Below are 16,943 nucleotides of genomic sequence, written 5' to 3' on the forward strand. Positions count from 1 at the left end.
CTCCCCCTCTGAGCATGGAGCCGGCAGAGTTCCAGCCGTTCCCTGAGGAGCCTCAGACTGAATCACAACAGATGCTGTTCAGTTTTTTACAGCATTGATGTTTTCCCAACTTCCAAGAAAAAATGAATATTTCATAAATGATCTGCTCTTTCCTAAAAGCTCACATCAGTTTAATCTTCAAGAGTTTATTAGTTAAGCAAAAAGACACCACACAAATTTTAATTTAAGATCTAGTTTATATTGACAAGTTATAAATGAGGAAGATCTACACAGACAATTAAGTCAGAAAGTCTTAAGTCCACATTGGTCTTCTATTTTACCATGTACAAAGTAATGATCGTGATCTGTTTAACCACCACTGCAAAAAAAGAAAAAGAACATAAATTGGTTTACTATTACATGATAGTCAATAATATTGACTAAAAATAAAAATGGATAATTTATGTAGTCCAAAATAAAACATTTAATTATTCCACAAATAAAGCTATTTTTACTGCAGAAATAATTTATTATAATTGTATGGCAAGACATAAATTGGAAGAGATGTTCCAGAGACACAGGTAGAAATCCTAGAGCAGTGATGGCAAACCTTTTTTGGTTCTTGTGCCAAGAAGGTGGAGTAAGGGGGTGATTGCATGTGCAATCCCCCCCCCGCACTGCCCCCGTGCATGCGCTCAGGCCTTACTAAAGTTGATAGGTAAAAATAATTACCCGACGACAAACTGGAAGTTCAGAAAAATGCACTTCCGGTTTGCCGTTGTGCATTTTTCCCACTCTCTAGTGTAAAAAAGAACAAAGGAGAGAATCAGGACAGGCAGAAGCTCTCTTCTTGGCAGCAGGAGAAGAGAGAAAGTGCTCTGGCCGGTGCTCAAAGACCGCCTAGCACACCCACCCACTGGCTCTCCTGGCAGTGCCACTTTCTCCCTGCCCCAAGAGGGAGAAAGTAGAACTCCCAGGAGAGCCAGTGGATGGGTGTGCCGGGCGGTCTCCGAGCACCAGTCAGAACACTTTCTCCTTTCTCCCACCACCAAGAAGAGAGAAATAGAAAAAAGATTGGACTGCTTCCTGAAGCCAGCAGCTCCATGGCCAGCTGCTTCACTTCTTTCCAATCTTCTTTCTTTTTCTTCCCTTCCCTTCCTCCAAGCATGTCTCTATGGGTCCTAGAAGGGAGAGAAGGAAGGAGTGCACACATGTGGGGGGAAGGAAAAGGCAAAGAAAGCGGGACGGGAGGGAACCGATGAGGCTCAGCTCTCTTTCAAAGCCGTTTAAAACTCAGCTGCCCCTCCGTTGCATGGAACAGCAAACAGCTCACAAAGTGTTCCTCCAAGCATATCTAAGTCTAAGAAAAAAAATCAATTTTCCACTTTAAAAAATGCGCACAGTTTTTCTGAAGCCTAGTAGGTGAAAAAAATGCCCAAACGGGCAAACCAGAAGTTCAGGAAAACGCACTTCCGGTTTGCAATTGTGTTGTTTCGGACCCAAACACAATGCACCAATTTCTAGAAAGAAAAAAGAGCTTCATCAGAATGCAACCTCTCTTGTCCAAACTGCTGTCCCCCCGAAACAACAGCGCTTTGCTCAGCCTTCGCAACTCCCCAAAAGGGAGAATAAGTTTAAAAGCACTCCCCATCATTCGCTGCAGGAGCCCAAACTACCCATGTTCAGCTGCAAAGCCTTCTCCCCTGCCCCACCTCTCCCAGGGCTGCAGCCGTAGTTTTGTCCACCCCTGCTTTTTATTATTTCAAACAGACAAGAATTGGAAGGGAACTTGAAGGTCTTCTAGGCTACCCACGCCCACCCCATTCAAGCAGGAGCCCCTATTGCACCACTGCAGACAAATTAGTTGTCCTTAAAAAAAAAAAAATCTACAGCATCACTTCTTTCTTCGGCTTGCAAAATGCTCTGCAACCCTTCCCTGGAGCTGCAGCGCTCTTACTGGGCTTACCTGGCTGTGCTTATGTTACACAGAAGTGGCGAGAAGAGACTTCTTACTGCAAGAGAAGCTTGGGAAGTCAACTGACCTGCTTCTCGGGGTGCTTTAGCAAAGGAGCAACAGATAAAAGGCCTCCACCCCTTCTCCCTTTAAAGGTTTTTTTCCCCTAGCTCGCCACCCACCCTTCAACACGAGTTCACCTTTCAACCTTCAAATTCAAATTCCCTTCCAATTCTTGTCAGTTTGAAATAATAAAAAGTGGGGGTGGACAAAACTACAGCTGCAGCCCTGGGATAGACAAGCTTTGTCTGCGAGCTGGGAGCCATAGCGGAGAAAGCAGGAGGGAGGCTGGCTGGCTTGCAGATGAAGTTCCCTGTCTCAGGCCCGCTCAGACCACTTATCAAATACAGTGCTGTCTTTTTCACGTGAACAGCCAAATGATCAATCACGTCTCGAGCTCAGCATGCTCCGAGCAATCAGTGCCGAGCTGTCCTGCCAGGGGGAAACGTGATTGTTCAGTCCGCAGAGCAAGGGGTGGGGGGCAGAGGGAAAAGAGAGGTGGGGAGTGCATGCAGTTGTGTTGCTTCCAGCCATTGGACCCCTTTTGCTCAGGCTCAAGGTCAGCCTTCTCCTCTGCCGCCACCGACTCTCGTCTTTTCTAAATAGAGACCTCATAGTAGTGTGATCCTAAGACAGGATCCTTTGCCACTCATTGCACGAGCTGAAAGTTAGCAAAGTCTTGCGTGTCCTGTAATATAGCTCTGTGTGCCACCTGTGGTACATGTGCCATAGGTTCACCATCATGGTCCTAGAGTGATTACCCCATTGTATGTATCATATAATGTAAAAGTATACAAATGGCTTATGGATTCAATTATAAAAATAGGGGATTTATATCACTTATCTTAGGACCGCTGCAGTCAGGCCTTCTATACCCCAACACTTGTCACACCACTGCCTGACTTATATGACCAAGGGTAGGCACCAGTGTGATGTGTCATACAGTCTACAGCCGCAAGTGGGGACACTGGCATGAGAAGCCACACAGCATCCTGCAGAAAACGGCATCATCAGTGTGATGTGACACAGGGTGTCTGGCCGCAAGCAGCAGAAGTTGGGCAATGATGTGACAGATGTCGGGGCATGGGAAATCGGGCTGCAGCGTAAGACATTTCTCAAAAATAGGACCTGGTGCCTCTTCTGGAGGCAAAAATACAGTGGTACCTCAAGATACAAACCCGTCTTACGAACAACCCGTGATACGAACCCGGGGTTCAGAAAATTTTTGCCTCTTCTTACGAACGTTTTTCGTCTTACGATCGCCAAACCCGAACTTCCTGGTTCGGCATTCCGGAGGCTGCTGGGAAGCCCCGCAGCCCGGCTGTCACCTTTTAAAACAGCCGGGGAGCTTCCCAGCAGCCTCCCGAAGCTGAACCCGGAAGTTCGGGTTTGGCGTTCGGCTTCGGGAGGCTGCTGGGAAGCCACCAGGCTGTTTTAAAAGGTGACAGCCGGGCTGCGGGGCTTCTCATCGTCGTCGTCGGCAGGTTGGTAAGATGGAAAACGTTCGGGAGGCCGCTTTGGGTTTTTGGCTGGGAGGGAAGGCAGGACGTCTGGCGCTGGGGAAGGGAGTCAGGAAGGTCCTCCTGCTCCCCCCTCAGCGAAAAACACAAAGACGGTCTGCCGCCGCATGACAGGCAGGGCGGAGCAGCATGGAGCAAACGGAGTCTGAAACCGCCAGCGGCTTCAGCTTCCCATTGCTCCGCGGGCGGCAGCAGACCGCCTTTGTATTTTTGGCTTGGGGGGAAGCAGGAGGCGCAGGATCGGGCGGGCGGCGAGCAAGGCGTGACCGAGCGGGCCCGGCTCAGGCTAGAATGGGGCGGGCAGCGGCTGGGCGCGGTGGCGAGGGTGCGCAAGCGGCTGGGCGCGGCGGCGAGGGTGCGTCCGACTCGGGGCTGGCGGCGCCCGAACATCAGCGTGGGAGGCAGGAGAGGACCAGGCAACCGGAGCAGCGCCGCCGCTACTCCCGGCTTGGCTTCCCTCGCCGCCGCAGGCAACGTGCGTTGCGATCTTTCGGGCCGGCCAGGCTCAGCGGATCAAGCCGCGCCTCCCGGGCCTTCCGTCACTGAGCCTCGCCGGCCCGGAAAATTGCAGCCCCTGTTGCCTGCGGCGGTGAGGGAGGCCAAGCCGAGAGCAGCATCACCGCGGCTCCTGGCTCGGTTTCCCTCGCAACCGCAGGCAACACGGGCTGCGATTTTCCGGGCCGGCGAGGCTCAGTGATGGGAGGCGCGGCTTGATCCGCTGAGCCTGGCCGGCCCGGAAAATCGCAGCCCGTGTTGCCTGCGGCGGCGAGGGAGGCCAAGCCGAGAGCAGCATCACCGCGGCTCCTGGCTCGGTTTCCCTCACAACCGCAGGCAACACGGGCTGCGATTTTGCGGGCCGGCCAGGCTCAGTGACGGGAGGCGCGGCTTGATCCGGGAGGCGCGGCTTGATCCGCTGAGCCTGGCCGGCCCGGAAAATCGCAGCCCGTGTTGCCTGCGGCGGCGAGGGAGGCCAAGCCGAGAGCAGCATCACCACGGCTCCTGGCTCGGTTTCCCTCGCAACCGCAGGCAACACGGGCTGCGATTTTCCGGGCCGGCCAGGCTCAGTGACGGGAGGCGCGGCTTGATCCGGGAGGCGCGGCTTGATCCGCTGAGCCTGGCCGGCCCGGAAAATCGCAGCCCGTGTTGCCTGCGGCGGCGAGGGAGGCCAAGCCGAGAGCAGCATCACCGCGGCTCCTGGCTCGGTTTCCCTCGCAGCCGCAGGCAACACGGGCTGCGATTTTCCGGGCCGGCGAGGCTCAGTGACGGAAGGCCCGGGAGGCGCGGCTTGATCCGGGAGGCGCGGCTTGATCCGCTAAGCCTGGCCGGCCCGGAAAATCGCAGCCTGTGTTGCCTGCGGCGATGCTGCTGCTCTCGGCTTGGTTTCCCTTGCCGCCGCAGGCAACACGGGCTGCGATCTTTCGGGGCCGGCCAGGCTCAGCGGATCAAGCCGTGCCTCCCGGGCCAGGCGGCTGCCTTCCATCACTGAGCCTCGCCATCCCGGAAGATCGCATGTGTGGAAGAGGTCCGTGGGAGAACTGGGGGGACCCCAGCCCACGCCTGCTGCTTGCACTCCCGGAAAGATCCCAGCCCACACCTTCGGGAGCTTCCCAGCCGGGTCCCTTCCATGGGGCAGTGGCCACGGCTCCCCCCAGTTCTCCCACTGACCCTTTCCACACACGCACAACATCCCCAGCCTCCGCGCCGCCGGTTGGCTGTCATCTTCTAAACAAGCAAGAAGAGGAGGAGGAGCTGGGCGCCGGTGTTGGTGGAGGAAGGCGCCCAGCTCCTCCTCCTCTTCTTGCTTCTTTAGAAGATGACAGCCGGCCGGCGGCGCAGAGAATGTGGCCCGGAGGCTGGGAGGGAGGCGGAATACAGGAGGAGGAGGAGGGAGGCCAGGAGGGAGGGAGGAAATCAGAGAAGACGCACGTACAAACTTCCGCGTTCGGCTTCAGGAGACAGCTGGGAAGCGGCGCGGCTCTTTTAACCCTGCTGTTCTGTTCGGGTCGTATGCGACCCGAAGCCAAGTTTGAGTCCCTGTAAAAAATTTTCCCTGCATATCTGAAACTTGAAATTTCATGACTATTCATCATTTCAGGGGTTCTCTCTATGAGAATTTTTTTGGGGGGGTGGGGGGCTTAGTTTTTGCTGGGCAAAAAAAGTTACAAATCTTCTGTTCCCGGGTCACCCTGACCCGGACCGAAAACTCTTCATTTGCAGTGCTTATGTTTGGTCTTTTTGAAAGCTTTTTTCACTTGGAAAGTAGTCTGAACATTTCTGCACACAATGGAATGAAAATTGAAATGAAAAAAGTAATTCTTATTGGTTTATTTTGCTGATATAATGCACGCCCCCCCCGTTTTTGTGAAAGTTTTTTCAATTTATGGATAGTTTTGCTTGCAAAATGCATTCTATTTTACTGAAGTTGGTGTGGGATTGGTAGCTTGAACATTTCTGAATATAAGAAAAATATAAAGGAACTGAACAAAATGATTCTTACTGGTTTTTTAACATCAGAAATAAGGCCTCCCCCCCCCCTCAGCTGCTTGCAACCATTTTCACTTTTTATTTTTTTATGCTCCAAATCCGAAATATTCTTTAAAATCTTAGGCATTCATTTACTCAATTTAACAATGCTGACCATCAAAAAAATATTTGTGGGGGTGGGGGAAAAATTTTTTTTCTGGGCAAAAAAAAAGTCACACTTAGTCTGTTCGGGTCATATAGACCCGGACCAAAATGATTTTTTTTAGGCACTTGAATTTGGTCTTTTTGAAAACCTTTTCAACTGGAAAACTAGTTTGAACATTTATGAACATAATGATATGAAAATTGAACTGGAAAAATTGAGACTTATATTTTTATTTTGATCAAAAAGCCCCTCCCCCCATCCTTTTTAAATTTCGTGTCAATTTCTATTTTTTAAGGCTACAAATCCCTAAGGAATTTTCCCCCAGAAGGTTTGATATACTAAATTGAACATTTCTGAATATAAGAAAAATATAAATGAACTGAAAAAAATGGTTCTTATTGGTTTATTTTTGCCACAAAAGGGCCACCCCCCCTCGGCCTTGCTGTGTGCCATTATTGTCACTGTTTATACATATTTGTCTAGAAATATTTGGAATATCCTTTTGAAAATCAACCACATTGTAGCCAGAGAACTAATTTTATGAAACAAATCCATTTTACTAAAAAAAAGTATGTAAGTTTGAAATTAACAGCATAATTTTTATATAAATTGAAATAATTGAACACGGGGGGAGGCATACATTTATGTGCAAAATAAACCATTATGCATCAATTTTTCCAGTTCAATTTTCATATCATTATGTTCAGAAATGTTCAAGCTACCAATCCCACACCAACTTTAGTAAAATAGAATGTATTTTGCTAGCAAAACTATCCATAAAGTGAAGACTATTTAAAAAAACCGGGGGGGGCGTGCATTTCATCAACAAAATAAACCAATATGCATCAATTTTTCCAGTTCAATTTTCATATCATTATGTTCAGAAATGTTCAAGCTACCAATCCCACATCAACTTTAGTAAAATAGAATGTATTTTGCAGGCATAATTATCAATAAACCTAAAGAAAATTCACAAAAACGGGGGGGGAGGCATATTTATGTGCAAAATAAACCAATAAGGATTAATTTCTTCAGTTCAATTTTCATATCACTGTGTGCAGAAATGTTCAGACTACTTTCCAAGTGAAAAAAGTATTCAAATTGACCAAACATAAGCACTGCAAATGAAGAGTTTTCGGTCCGGGTCAGGGTGACCCGGGAACAGAAGATTTGTTACTTTTCTTAAACAGAACAGGAGTGTTAAAAGGTCGCAGCCGGACTGGGGGGCTTCCCAGCACCCCCCCGAACCCAGGTTCGGGGTGGTGCTGGGAAGCCCCCCAGGCCGGCTGTCACCTTTTAAAACAGCCGCGCGGCTTCCCAGCATTCGCCGAATGCCGGTTTTTTGCGGGGGTTTTTTTGGTTGCACGGATTAATTGACTTTACATTGTTTCCTATGGGAAACAATGTTCCGTCTTACGAACCTTTCGTCTTACGAACCTCCTCCTTGCACCAATTAAGTTCGTATCATGAGGTATTACTGTACTGGGTCTTATTTTCAGGGAAACACATTAGTGCGGATGTGAGGAAATATCTTATTTTTTTAATGTAAATTTTCTTTTGGATGTTATTCACAATTTAATGGTACTGTTACCTTTAGTTATTACTACGGAGCTCAAATACATTAATAATATGAAATTGTTTTTTCTAATTGAAATTGATCAAGCTGTTATGATTCTCCTGTATAATATTGTGAGTATATGGTGTATTATGTTATGGCATATGGCACTGCCCCAGAATTGTCTAGCTCTGTGAATTAATTTAAAAGGCAGGTGTCAACTTAATTGAAATCAGTCATTCTGTTTATAAAATCAATGCTAATAATCTTAGTATGAGGGAGAAGGCCTTTTCACTACTAGTATCCTGCCTTGGAAATGTCCCTTTTTAAAGGAACTAGTTTGCTCAAGAAACCAATTAAGTATCCCAGCACTATTAACCTGCTATTAATGTCTCTTTTTTAAAAAAAATCATATTGTTAATTTTTGTATTTAGTTTCTTTGCTACACTCTAGCATTTTTAAATAGCAAACTATCATAGAAATATTCTAAATACAGTAGAACCTCTGGTCACAACCATAATTCATTCCATAACTTTGGTCACAAACCAATTTGGTGGTGACCCGAACCTAATTTTGGAAATTTGCCACTTACTAATAAAATGGCACAGAAGGGAAAATCGGACACACACACAAAAGTGATTTTTTTGGTCGGGACCCGATTTGGTCAGTGTCAATATTCGTGACCAGAGGTTCTACTGTAAGAGCATGTATAACAGACTATTTTGTTGTCACATACAAGATTCTCAGATGGCATTAAAGAAGGAACTTTTTGTCAGATCTTTTTCAACAAATAGCATTTAACACATTTACTTACACAATAATATTGTTGATTGGAATATGGATCAATTTTACGAAGAAACCAATAAATCCCATTATTGCAAAACCTATTGCTGTTGCCATGGCAATCTTCTGGAACTCTGTAATTTAAAAATTACATATTTATCCAATTCCTGAGTCACTGTTCTCCAAAAATGATAATGGGTGGCTTTTAAAAAAAAATTAGATCCTATTTCAAAAATATACCTCTTGCACTGTTAAAATAAGAACTGAAGAAAGCTTCATTATCATTTAAAATGCAACCTGTACTTTAATATCTCTAGAAATCTTTTCGATACTGCATGTATGAAACATTTAATAATACACTTGGAAAGTATTTTTAAAACTTTTTTCTTTCACACTATTAAAAGATTATGGAGAATCCCAAAGCTTGTTTGTTTTTATGTTTAATTAAATGTTTATTGACATTTAATTTAAAATTAAATTAACGCATTTGCTGCCACTATTGCTTCTCATGATAGACAGGATTTTAATCTTGCATTATTTCTTAAATAATTTCGAAGACTTCCAAGAGTATTTTGTATGACCACACTTTAAGAACACTGTGGAGTATAGTAGACATATATTTTAGATTTGTTGACTGTCCACCATAATTTACTGTTTATATTTGAATCTTTTTATTTGTATTTTTATCACTTTCAATCTGTACTATTATTTGCAGTATTTTTACTTTCATTCATTTAGGGTTAAGGTTTCATTATTAAATGAAAACATGTGTTTTGATACAGAAACCTGACATGAATCCACTGTGATTACAATAATGGTTTGTTTCTTGCATTTTATATTATCATGAATTTCTTTCCCTCTTTTCCCTCTTGATGACTTTACCTTTTCTATCTGGTTTTGTGCATCTTTTAACAAGTCTGATGGAATCTTTCACAAATTGGCGGCTGGGCTCTACAAATTGCATTACTTGATCCATGATGAACTGAAAAACAAATTAACTTTCAAAATAAACAAAGTAAAGATAATTTTTAAAACAACAATATCTCTGATATTATTCATTTTGTATAGAATATTTAAATCTATTGCCCAATGTTATTCTTTCAGAGGCTATTAATAATAAAACTAAATCTGAGAATATAACAGAGGTGATCTTAACTCATTTGACTAAATGTCTAAATGCTGAGAGATCAGTATAAGCAAAAAACCTTAATTCTACCAAACTGAACACATTGTCACAGACTGTGATCCTGATTTACAGATAAGTGTGTTAACTACCCCACTAGTTACTGTCTAATCAGTATTTGGTAGCTACTACTAGAAAATTATGAGTCATTTCTTGGACCAATACCCTTCGAGTCTGCTTCAAAATTTATATAAAAATGTTTAATCTACAATAAAGTACAAGAATTCAATGTATATATAACATACAAAATGCTACCAGGATTCATTTCAGATTTGCTTATCTTTCCATAAAACGGGATGATTCCATATTTTTAGTTATCAGTTTTTATAGGAAAAAAAGAAAACAAGCCATCTGCGCGTATAGAGCGGTTTCTTCGGCAACCACTTTGCCGCCTTCCTTCGATTGTTGTTGTTTTTTTTGGGGGGGGGGTACACCGTTTGTACGAAACGGCATTATATTCATTGGGGTTTTATCGATACAAGTGCTTGTTTTTAAACTAAGATTACCAATAATTCATGGAAACACGTGAAACTGTAAAAAGTAGGTGAGGCTTTGGATACCAGGAAAGAGCGAACAGTAGATGTGAAAAATCGTCTCTTGGGGTTAACTTAGGAAAGAAAAAGCCTTGAAAAAGCGACAGGTTTGAATTCGGGAGAACTAAAATACTCTACAACCAGCCAGAAGAGGAAAAGGCTGCGCTTTTATTAAATCTTAGTATTGAAAATGCCAAGGCCTCATTCTTTCTCTCTTTCGATAACAATTGGAAACACAGAATAAAAATCCGAATTAGCCGTAATAAAGCTATACTCACAGAGGTAGACAGGCTCCAGACACTTTCACCCAACGAGGCCCTTTAAGACACGTAGCAAAAGAGAACACGGAACCGGAAAAGGCGCCTGCGGAAGAAGGGCATACTTCCTAGTCTCAACCGAGCCACGTGGGTTTCTTCCTACGCATGTCGTATCCGTCTGATGAATGGGAATACTGTACAGTACAGTATATGGAATTGTATTTCAAGCAAGGTTGCGCGAATTCTTTTCAATAATAAAACCCCAGATTTTCGAATTGTGTCTTTTACAATTTCGAACCACGCAGAAGTTCATAATGTGTTAGGAAAAGGATACAGATTGGCTTGTTGGTTCATTTTGTAATTTATATCCCGCCTAGATGCAAATATGCCTAGTACTACTACTTCTCCTATTTTCTCCACAGTAAGATTCCTGTTAGAATTGGTTGGTGTGAGAGTGGCTCGCCCAAAGTCACGCTAATGTAGGACTAGAACTCAACTTTATTTGTTTGTTTGTTTATTTATTTGTTTGTTTTGTCCAATACACAATAATATACAATGAAGGTAATAGAGGACACCTTCGAGGAAATAGAATTCGAGGAAGAATAGAAGAGAGAGTATAGGATAAAATAACCAATAAGAATAGAAGAAAGATAGGGATAGAAGAGAAGATATATGAGATTGGAGAGACAATAGGACGGGTTAGAAGGCACTCTAGTGCACTTATGCATGCCCCTTACTGACCTCTTAGGAATCTGGAGAGGTCAACCGTGGGCAGTATAAGGGTAGAACGTTGGGGGTTAGGGGATGATACTATGGAGTCCAGTAATGAGTTCCATGCTTCAACAACTCTATTACTAAACTTGTATTTTTTACAGTCAAATTTGGAGCAGTTAATATTGAGCTTGAATCTGTTATGTGCTCTTGTGTTGTTGTGGTTGAAGCTGAAGTCGTTGACAGGCAGGACATTGAAGCATATAATCTTGTGTGCAATATTTAGATCATGTTTAAGGTGTCTTAGTTCTAAGTTTTCTAGGCCCAGGATTGTAAGTCTAGTTTCATACGGTATTCTGTTACGGGAGAGGCAATGCAGGGCTCTTCTGGTGAAGCATCCCTGGACATTTTTGTGGGTGTTAATGTCTGAGATGCAGTATGAGTTCCAAACAGATGAGCTATATTCTAGGATGGGTCTGGCAAAAGTTTTTTATGCTCTGGTAAGTAGTGTGAGATTTCCAGAGCAGAAGCTACGTAGGATTAGATTAACTACTCTTGAAGCCTTCTTGGTGTTGCAGTAATCAAACCTCGAGGTGATGAGGGCATGAGCGACTGAGCAATGACTCCCTGTCCAAGTAGGGCTGCAACTGGTGCACCAGGCGAACCTGGGCAAACTCCCTCCTTGCCACAGCCGAAAGATGGTGTTCCAATGTTACCTGTGGATCGAGGAGGATGCCCAAGTTGCGAACCCTCTCCGAGTGGGTCAATAATTTCCCCCCCCGGGTAATGGACGGAAGATGGAATTGTCCTTGGGAGGCAAAACCCACAGTCACTCCATCTTTTCTGGGTTGAGTTTGAGTTTCTTGACACTCATGCAGATCCCAACAGCCTCCAGGCACCGGCACATCACTTCCACTGCTTCATTGACGGAACATGGGGTGGAGATGTATAACTGGGTATCATCAGCATACTGATGATACCTCACCCCATGCCCTTGGATGATCTCACCCAGTGGTTTCATGTAGATATTAAATAGCAGGGGGGAGAGGACCGACCCCTGAGGCACCCCACAAGGGAGAAACCTAGAGGTTGACCTCCGACCCCCCACTAACACCGACTGCGACCGACTGGAGAGGTAGAAGGCGAACCACTGAAGAACAGTGCTTCCCACTCCCAACCCCTCCAGCCAGCGCAGAAGGATACCATGGTCGATGGTATCAAAAGCCGCTGAGGTCAAGAAGCACAGTACAGAGGACAAACCCCTGTCCCGGGCCCGCCAGAGATTATCCCTCAACACGACTAAAGCAGTTTCCGTGCTGTAGCCAGGTCTGAAGCCAGACTGCTGAGGGCCTAGATAATCGGCTTCTTCCAAGGACTGCTGGAGTTGGAGCGCCACCACCTTCTCAACAACCTTCTCCATAAAGGGAAGGTTGGAGACTGGACGGTAGTTATTAAACACAGCTGGGTCCAGGGAAAGCTTCTTGAGGAGGGGGCACACAAGTGCCTCCTTATAAGGAGCTGGAAAGGACCCCCTCCCCAAGGAGGCATTGACAATCTCCTGGACCCAGCTCCGTGTCACCTCTCGGCTGGCCGAAACCAACCAAGAGGGACACAGATACAGTAAACAGGTGGCGGAACTCACAGCTCCAATGGTTTTGTCAACTTCATTAGGTGTCACCAAGTCAAACTCCTCCCAGACAGATGGACAAAGATGTTTAGTCCCAATCATCTCGACTGACTCGTTGTCAGCCGATACTGCTATACAATTGGAGTTGAGGTCTGCCCGGATCTGAGTGACTTTGTCAGTGAAAAACGAATTAAATTCCTCGGCACTGCCCTGCAAGGGCTCCCCAATTCCCCCCTGATTTAGAAGGGAGCAGGTCACCCTAAACAGAGTGACCATGCGGGATTCCGCTGATGCAATCAAGGCGGCATGGTACGCGCATCTTGCCGCCTTGAGTGCCACTTTGTGTGTATGTATGTATGTATGTATTTATTTATTTATTTATTATTTCTGTGCCGCCCAGTCCCAGCTGTCACAATCATACCTCCCTCTCCCATAAAATATAGGTTTTGTGGAGGCACAAATATACTTCTCATTATGTGTGTATGTTCTTATCCATTCAAGTGACCCATTATTACTTGATCAAAAAGAAAAGAGAGGCTTTCCTGGAGTATATCATGGGGAGTACAGCAATTGGCCTGACTGTGTTCCTGGTCGTTGTTCCCCTTTAAAATATTTAGTTGCCTGTCGGGGATCATAACATATTATTTTCTGGTTTTCTTGGCAAGCTGAATAAGATATGTTATGGAACTTACATCCAGTTGTTATGTTCCCCTGACAATTATACTTAGTTTTATAAATGAGAGTACATCATTCCTTAGTCCCTGTCCTAATGGAGGTAATATGTGTTCCACATGCTTCCCCATTGCCTAAACAGAGTTTGATCATTAACAGAAAAACAATTATCACAAATAATGAGAAAATGAGACAATGGTAACAACAGGTGCGGCAGTCAATAGGTTTTGTAAATTCATGCAAAAAGCGGGAGGGAGGATGAGCAAGATTGGAATGCTGAAACACAGGGCATCCTTTTGGAGGGGCATACGGTGGAGGGTGTCCAACCCTGTTACCTGGTCAGGGGAGGAGGCAGCCTCAGCAGGTCCGAAGGCTTCGCTCACCCGGTTGCCGGTCCCAGGGAGGCTTCTTCCTTCGAGTCTGGTCGTTGGGCCTTCGTCAAGCCGAGTTTCAAGGGTGATGTGGTCAGCTGGCAGGACCATAATTCTTCAGTTACGTCGGTGACAGGTTCAGGTGATTTGGCAGAAGCAAAATCAGGGAATATGTTTCTGTATGCTGGTTTTGCATGAGTCCAATGTATCCAGCCTGGATTATCCTTTGAGATTAGAATAAGCCTTACAATGGATAACAGCAACAGCTAGAGGTAAATGTATAACTTCTAACAAATGGCATGCAATTTTCTTTCCAGCTACAGTGAAAAAACCCCTTTCCTGATAGCTCCATGCATGTGGACAGTGAGAAAGCAATTCTTGTTATCAATATAGATAATGAGTCTTTTCCCGGTTCCCCATTCTAAGGCTTTAATAAGAGCAATTAGTTCTGCTTTCTGAGCTGACCAGGAGTCGGGTAAGTGTTTTTGGAGAATAATTTCAGTTTGTGTGATAACAGCAAAAGCAGCCCTACAATGTCCATTCACTTAGGCACTACTGCCATCTACAAATAGGTTAAGGCTTCGAGGAAGGGGTCGGTCTGACAAGTCTGACCTGCTTGCGTAAAGTGATTATAGCAAATCATCACAGTAATGAACAGGGACATCAGAAGTAGGCATTAAGGTAGCAGGATTCAGAACTGTCGCCGCAGATAAGATGACATTCGGATTCTCATACAATTGGGCCATATACCTCACAAGTCTAGGCGTAATCATCTGTTTTTGTACCTGTTTTTCCAAGACATTTTTAACTGAATGGAATGTTGTGACTTCAATTGTTTGACCAAAGGTTAATTTGGTCTTCTTTTAGGAATAAAGAAATTGGAGGCTTCTTTTAGCAATAAAGAAATTGCAGCAATTCTACAAAGACAGGAAGGCCATCCTTTACTAACATTATCAAATTGTTTGCTTAAATAGGCAACGGGGTGCTGCCATGAACTAAATGCCTGAGTTAACACTCCTACAGCAATTCCATTTTTATCATACACAAAAAGCCTGAAGGGGCGAGTAGTATCTGGGATACCCAAGGCAGGTGGTAATGTCAATTCCTGTTTCAATAATTCAAGATTTTAAAGATCTTCCTTAGTCCATTCAAGCATTGCCCTATCAGGAACAGGAGCAAATAGTTTTTGGTATAATGGTTGGGTGATTTCAGCAAACCCTAAGATCCATAGCCTGCAAAAGGCTGGTCTTATACTTGAAAATAAACAAATAAGCATCAATTTTTTCATTTCAATTTTCATTTCATTATGTTCAGAAATGTTCAAATGAACATTTGAATTGAAATTGAAATGAAAAAATTGATGCTTGTTTATTTTTGAGTATAAGACCATGTGGTCTTATACTCGAGTATAAGCCTACTTGAGTATAAGCCTAGTTTTGCTACCGGAGCTGCAGTTCCAGTAGCATAAATTTGCTCAGCTTATACTCAAGTATAAGCCTAATCTATATAGAAAGTGAAATAATTGCCCAAGATGGTCAAAAAATTTGGAAATGACAGGCCAATCTATATATAAAGTGAAATAATTGCACACAACCGTGGGGGGGGGGAGGCCCTTTTCTGAGCAAAATAAATAAATAAGCCTCCTTTTTTCATTTCAATTTTTATTTCATTATGTTCAGAAATGGTCAAATTAGTTTCCCAATGCCAAAGATGGTCAAAAAAGTCAGATTTTTCAGCCTAAACTAGATGAAAATGAACAAATTTTCACAAAAATGGGGGGCTTTTATGAGCAAAATAAACAAATAAGCATTAATTTTTTCATTTCAATTTTCATATCATTGTTTTCAGAAATGTTCAAATTGGTATACTAGTGATAAAAGTATTCAAAAAGACCATTCCAGCGGCTAGAACCAACCTTTTTATACTCCGGGTCTAAAAGGATCCTGAGGATAACAAGTGTATAGTAAATGGGAGGCGACTAGCAGGGTTAAGACAGGGCAGGAGAGGATAGGAAAAGGAACACAATTTTACTATTCTGGAGAGAACCGCAGATTTCTTATCATTGGTCGATGGGATAAAGTAATTCAATGGTTCATTGGACTAAATCCTTCAAATCCTTGATGCATGTGTTAAAAGGTTCCAGGTTTATGATTAGATATACTTTAAAAAATCATAAGACCTAAATAAAACTGTCGTCAACAGACAGAAAACTGTCCCCCAAAAACTGTCCCCCAAAAGCACTTTACATGGGCACTATTTCAAATTTCCGATGTACGGTTTAACTGCTTCAGACTTAATTTTACCTATATTCGAAATCCTCATCTCTACAAGATCATATTTCCTTTATTTGGTTCTATAACATCTTTTCTTTTGTCTTAGTTTTGCTTAAAATACTTCTTGTGCATAAATCAGCTAGAAATGAAGCTGTGTGATCAATTTGGCTGTGAGTGAGTATAAACCATTGATCATTCAGAAAGGGATTTCTTAATCCAGCTTCATTTTTACTTACTTAGGTGTGCAAGTCTAACAATTTAAAGCTAATGTGCAAAAAACAAAAATTTAGCTGTATCCATGCCACATATAACATTTGATTTTGGCACCTTATATTCAATCTGCCATAATAGGATATACCAAATTTTGAAGTCTAAATGGCAGTTGAAATCATAATACAGTACTTCGTAGTTTTAATTAAAAATATTGGTAAGACATTTCAGTAAACCACTATATTATCATTTTCTATAATTGAGAAACATTTTTGTGCATTTTAAAAAATAAGAACCCCCATTACAAATTTTACCATTAACCTCATTCAAGAACAATCAATAAAGGAGATAAGATGCTCTGGCTGAAATTCTTAAATTGAAGATTCCAGGGATGACATAATTGATGACATCACAAAACTTTCTTTGTTGTTGAATCTAACACTATGTTTTACTTCATTAAGTAGTAATGGTAATATATGGTAGAAGTAGGACCATGGCAGAGAGGAATGAAGGCCATTTTTCATAAGATCATTCATTAGAATAAGATTTAAATCCTCTCTTAGATCATTTTTTAAAAAATTCTTCCTTCCCTTTAAGATCCATCTAACTCAACATTTTGCCTCATC

At 43.4% G+C, this 16,943-nt stretch overlaps 1 protein-coding gene across 1 annotated transcript; it reads right to left on the bottom strand.

The window, feature by feature from the left end:
- Positions 1-216: 216 nt before the first annotated feature.
- Positions 217-10,583, bottom strand: SEC61G (SEC61 translocon subunit gamma). Its single transcript, XM_070729712.1, has 4 exons — positions 10,475-10,583; positions 9,363-9,462; positions 8,512-8,614; positions 217-358 (listed from the first exon to the last, which is right to left on the bottom strand). Exons 2-4 carry the CDS (start codon positions 9,454-9,456, stop codon positions 349-351), a joined length of 207 nt encoding a protein of 68 aa, XP_070585813.1. The 5' UTR covers positions 9,457-9,462; positions 10,475-10,583; the 3' UTR covers positions 217-348.
- Positions 10,584-16,943: the final 6,360 nt, after the last annotated feature.

This window comes from Erythrolamprus reginae, chromosome Z (genome assembly GCF_031021105.1).
Source record: "Erythrolamprus reginae isolate rEryReg1 chromosome Z, rEryReg1.hap1, whole genome shotgun sequence".
NCBI classification, from domain to species: domain Eukaryota; kingdom Metazoa; phylum Chordata; class Lepidosauria; order Squamata; family Dipsadidae; genus Erythrolamprus; species Erythrolamprus reginae.

Coding starts and splice junctions, on each gene's coding strand:
- SEC61G (XM_070729712.1), bottom strand. CDS start 9,456: ATGGATCAAGTAATGCAATTTGTAGAGCCCAGCCGCCAATTTGTGAAA. Junction 8,615..9,362: donor CACAAAACCAGATAGAAAAG/GTAAAGTCATCA, acceptor TTTAAATTACAG/AGTTCCAGAAGATTGCCATG.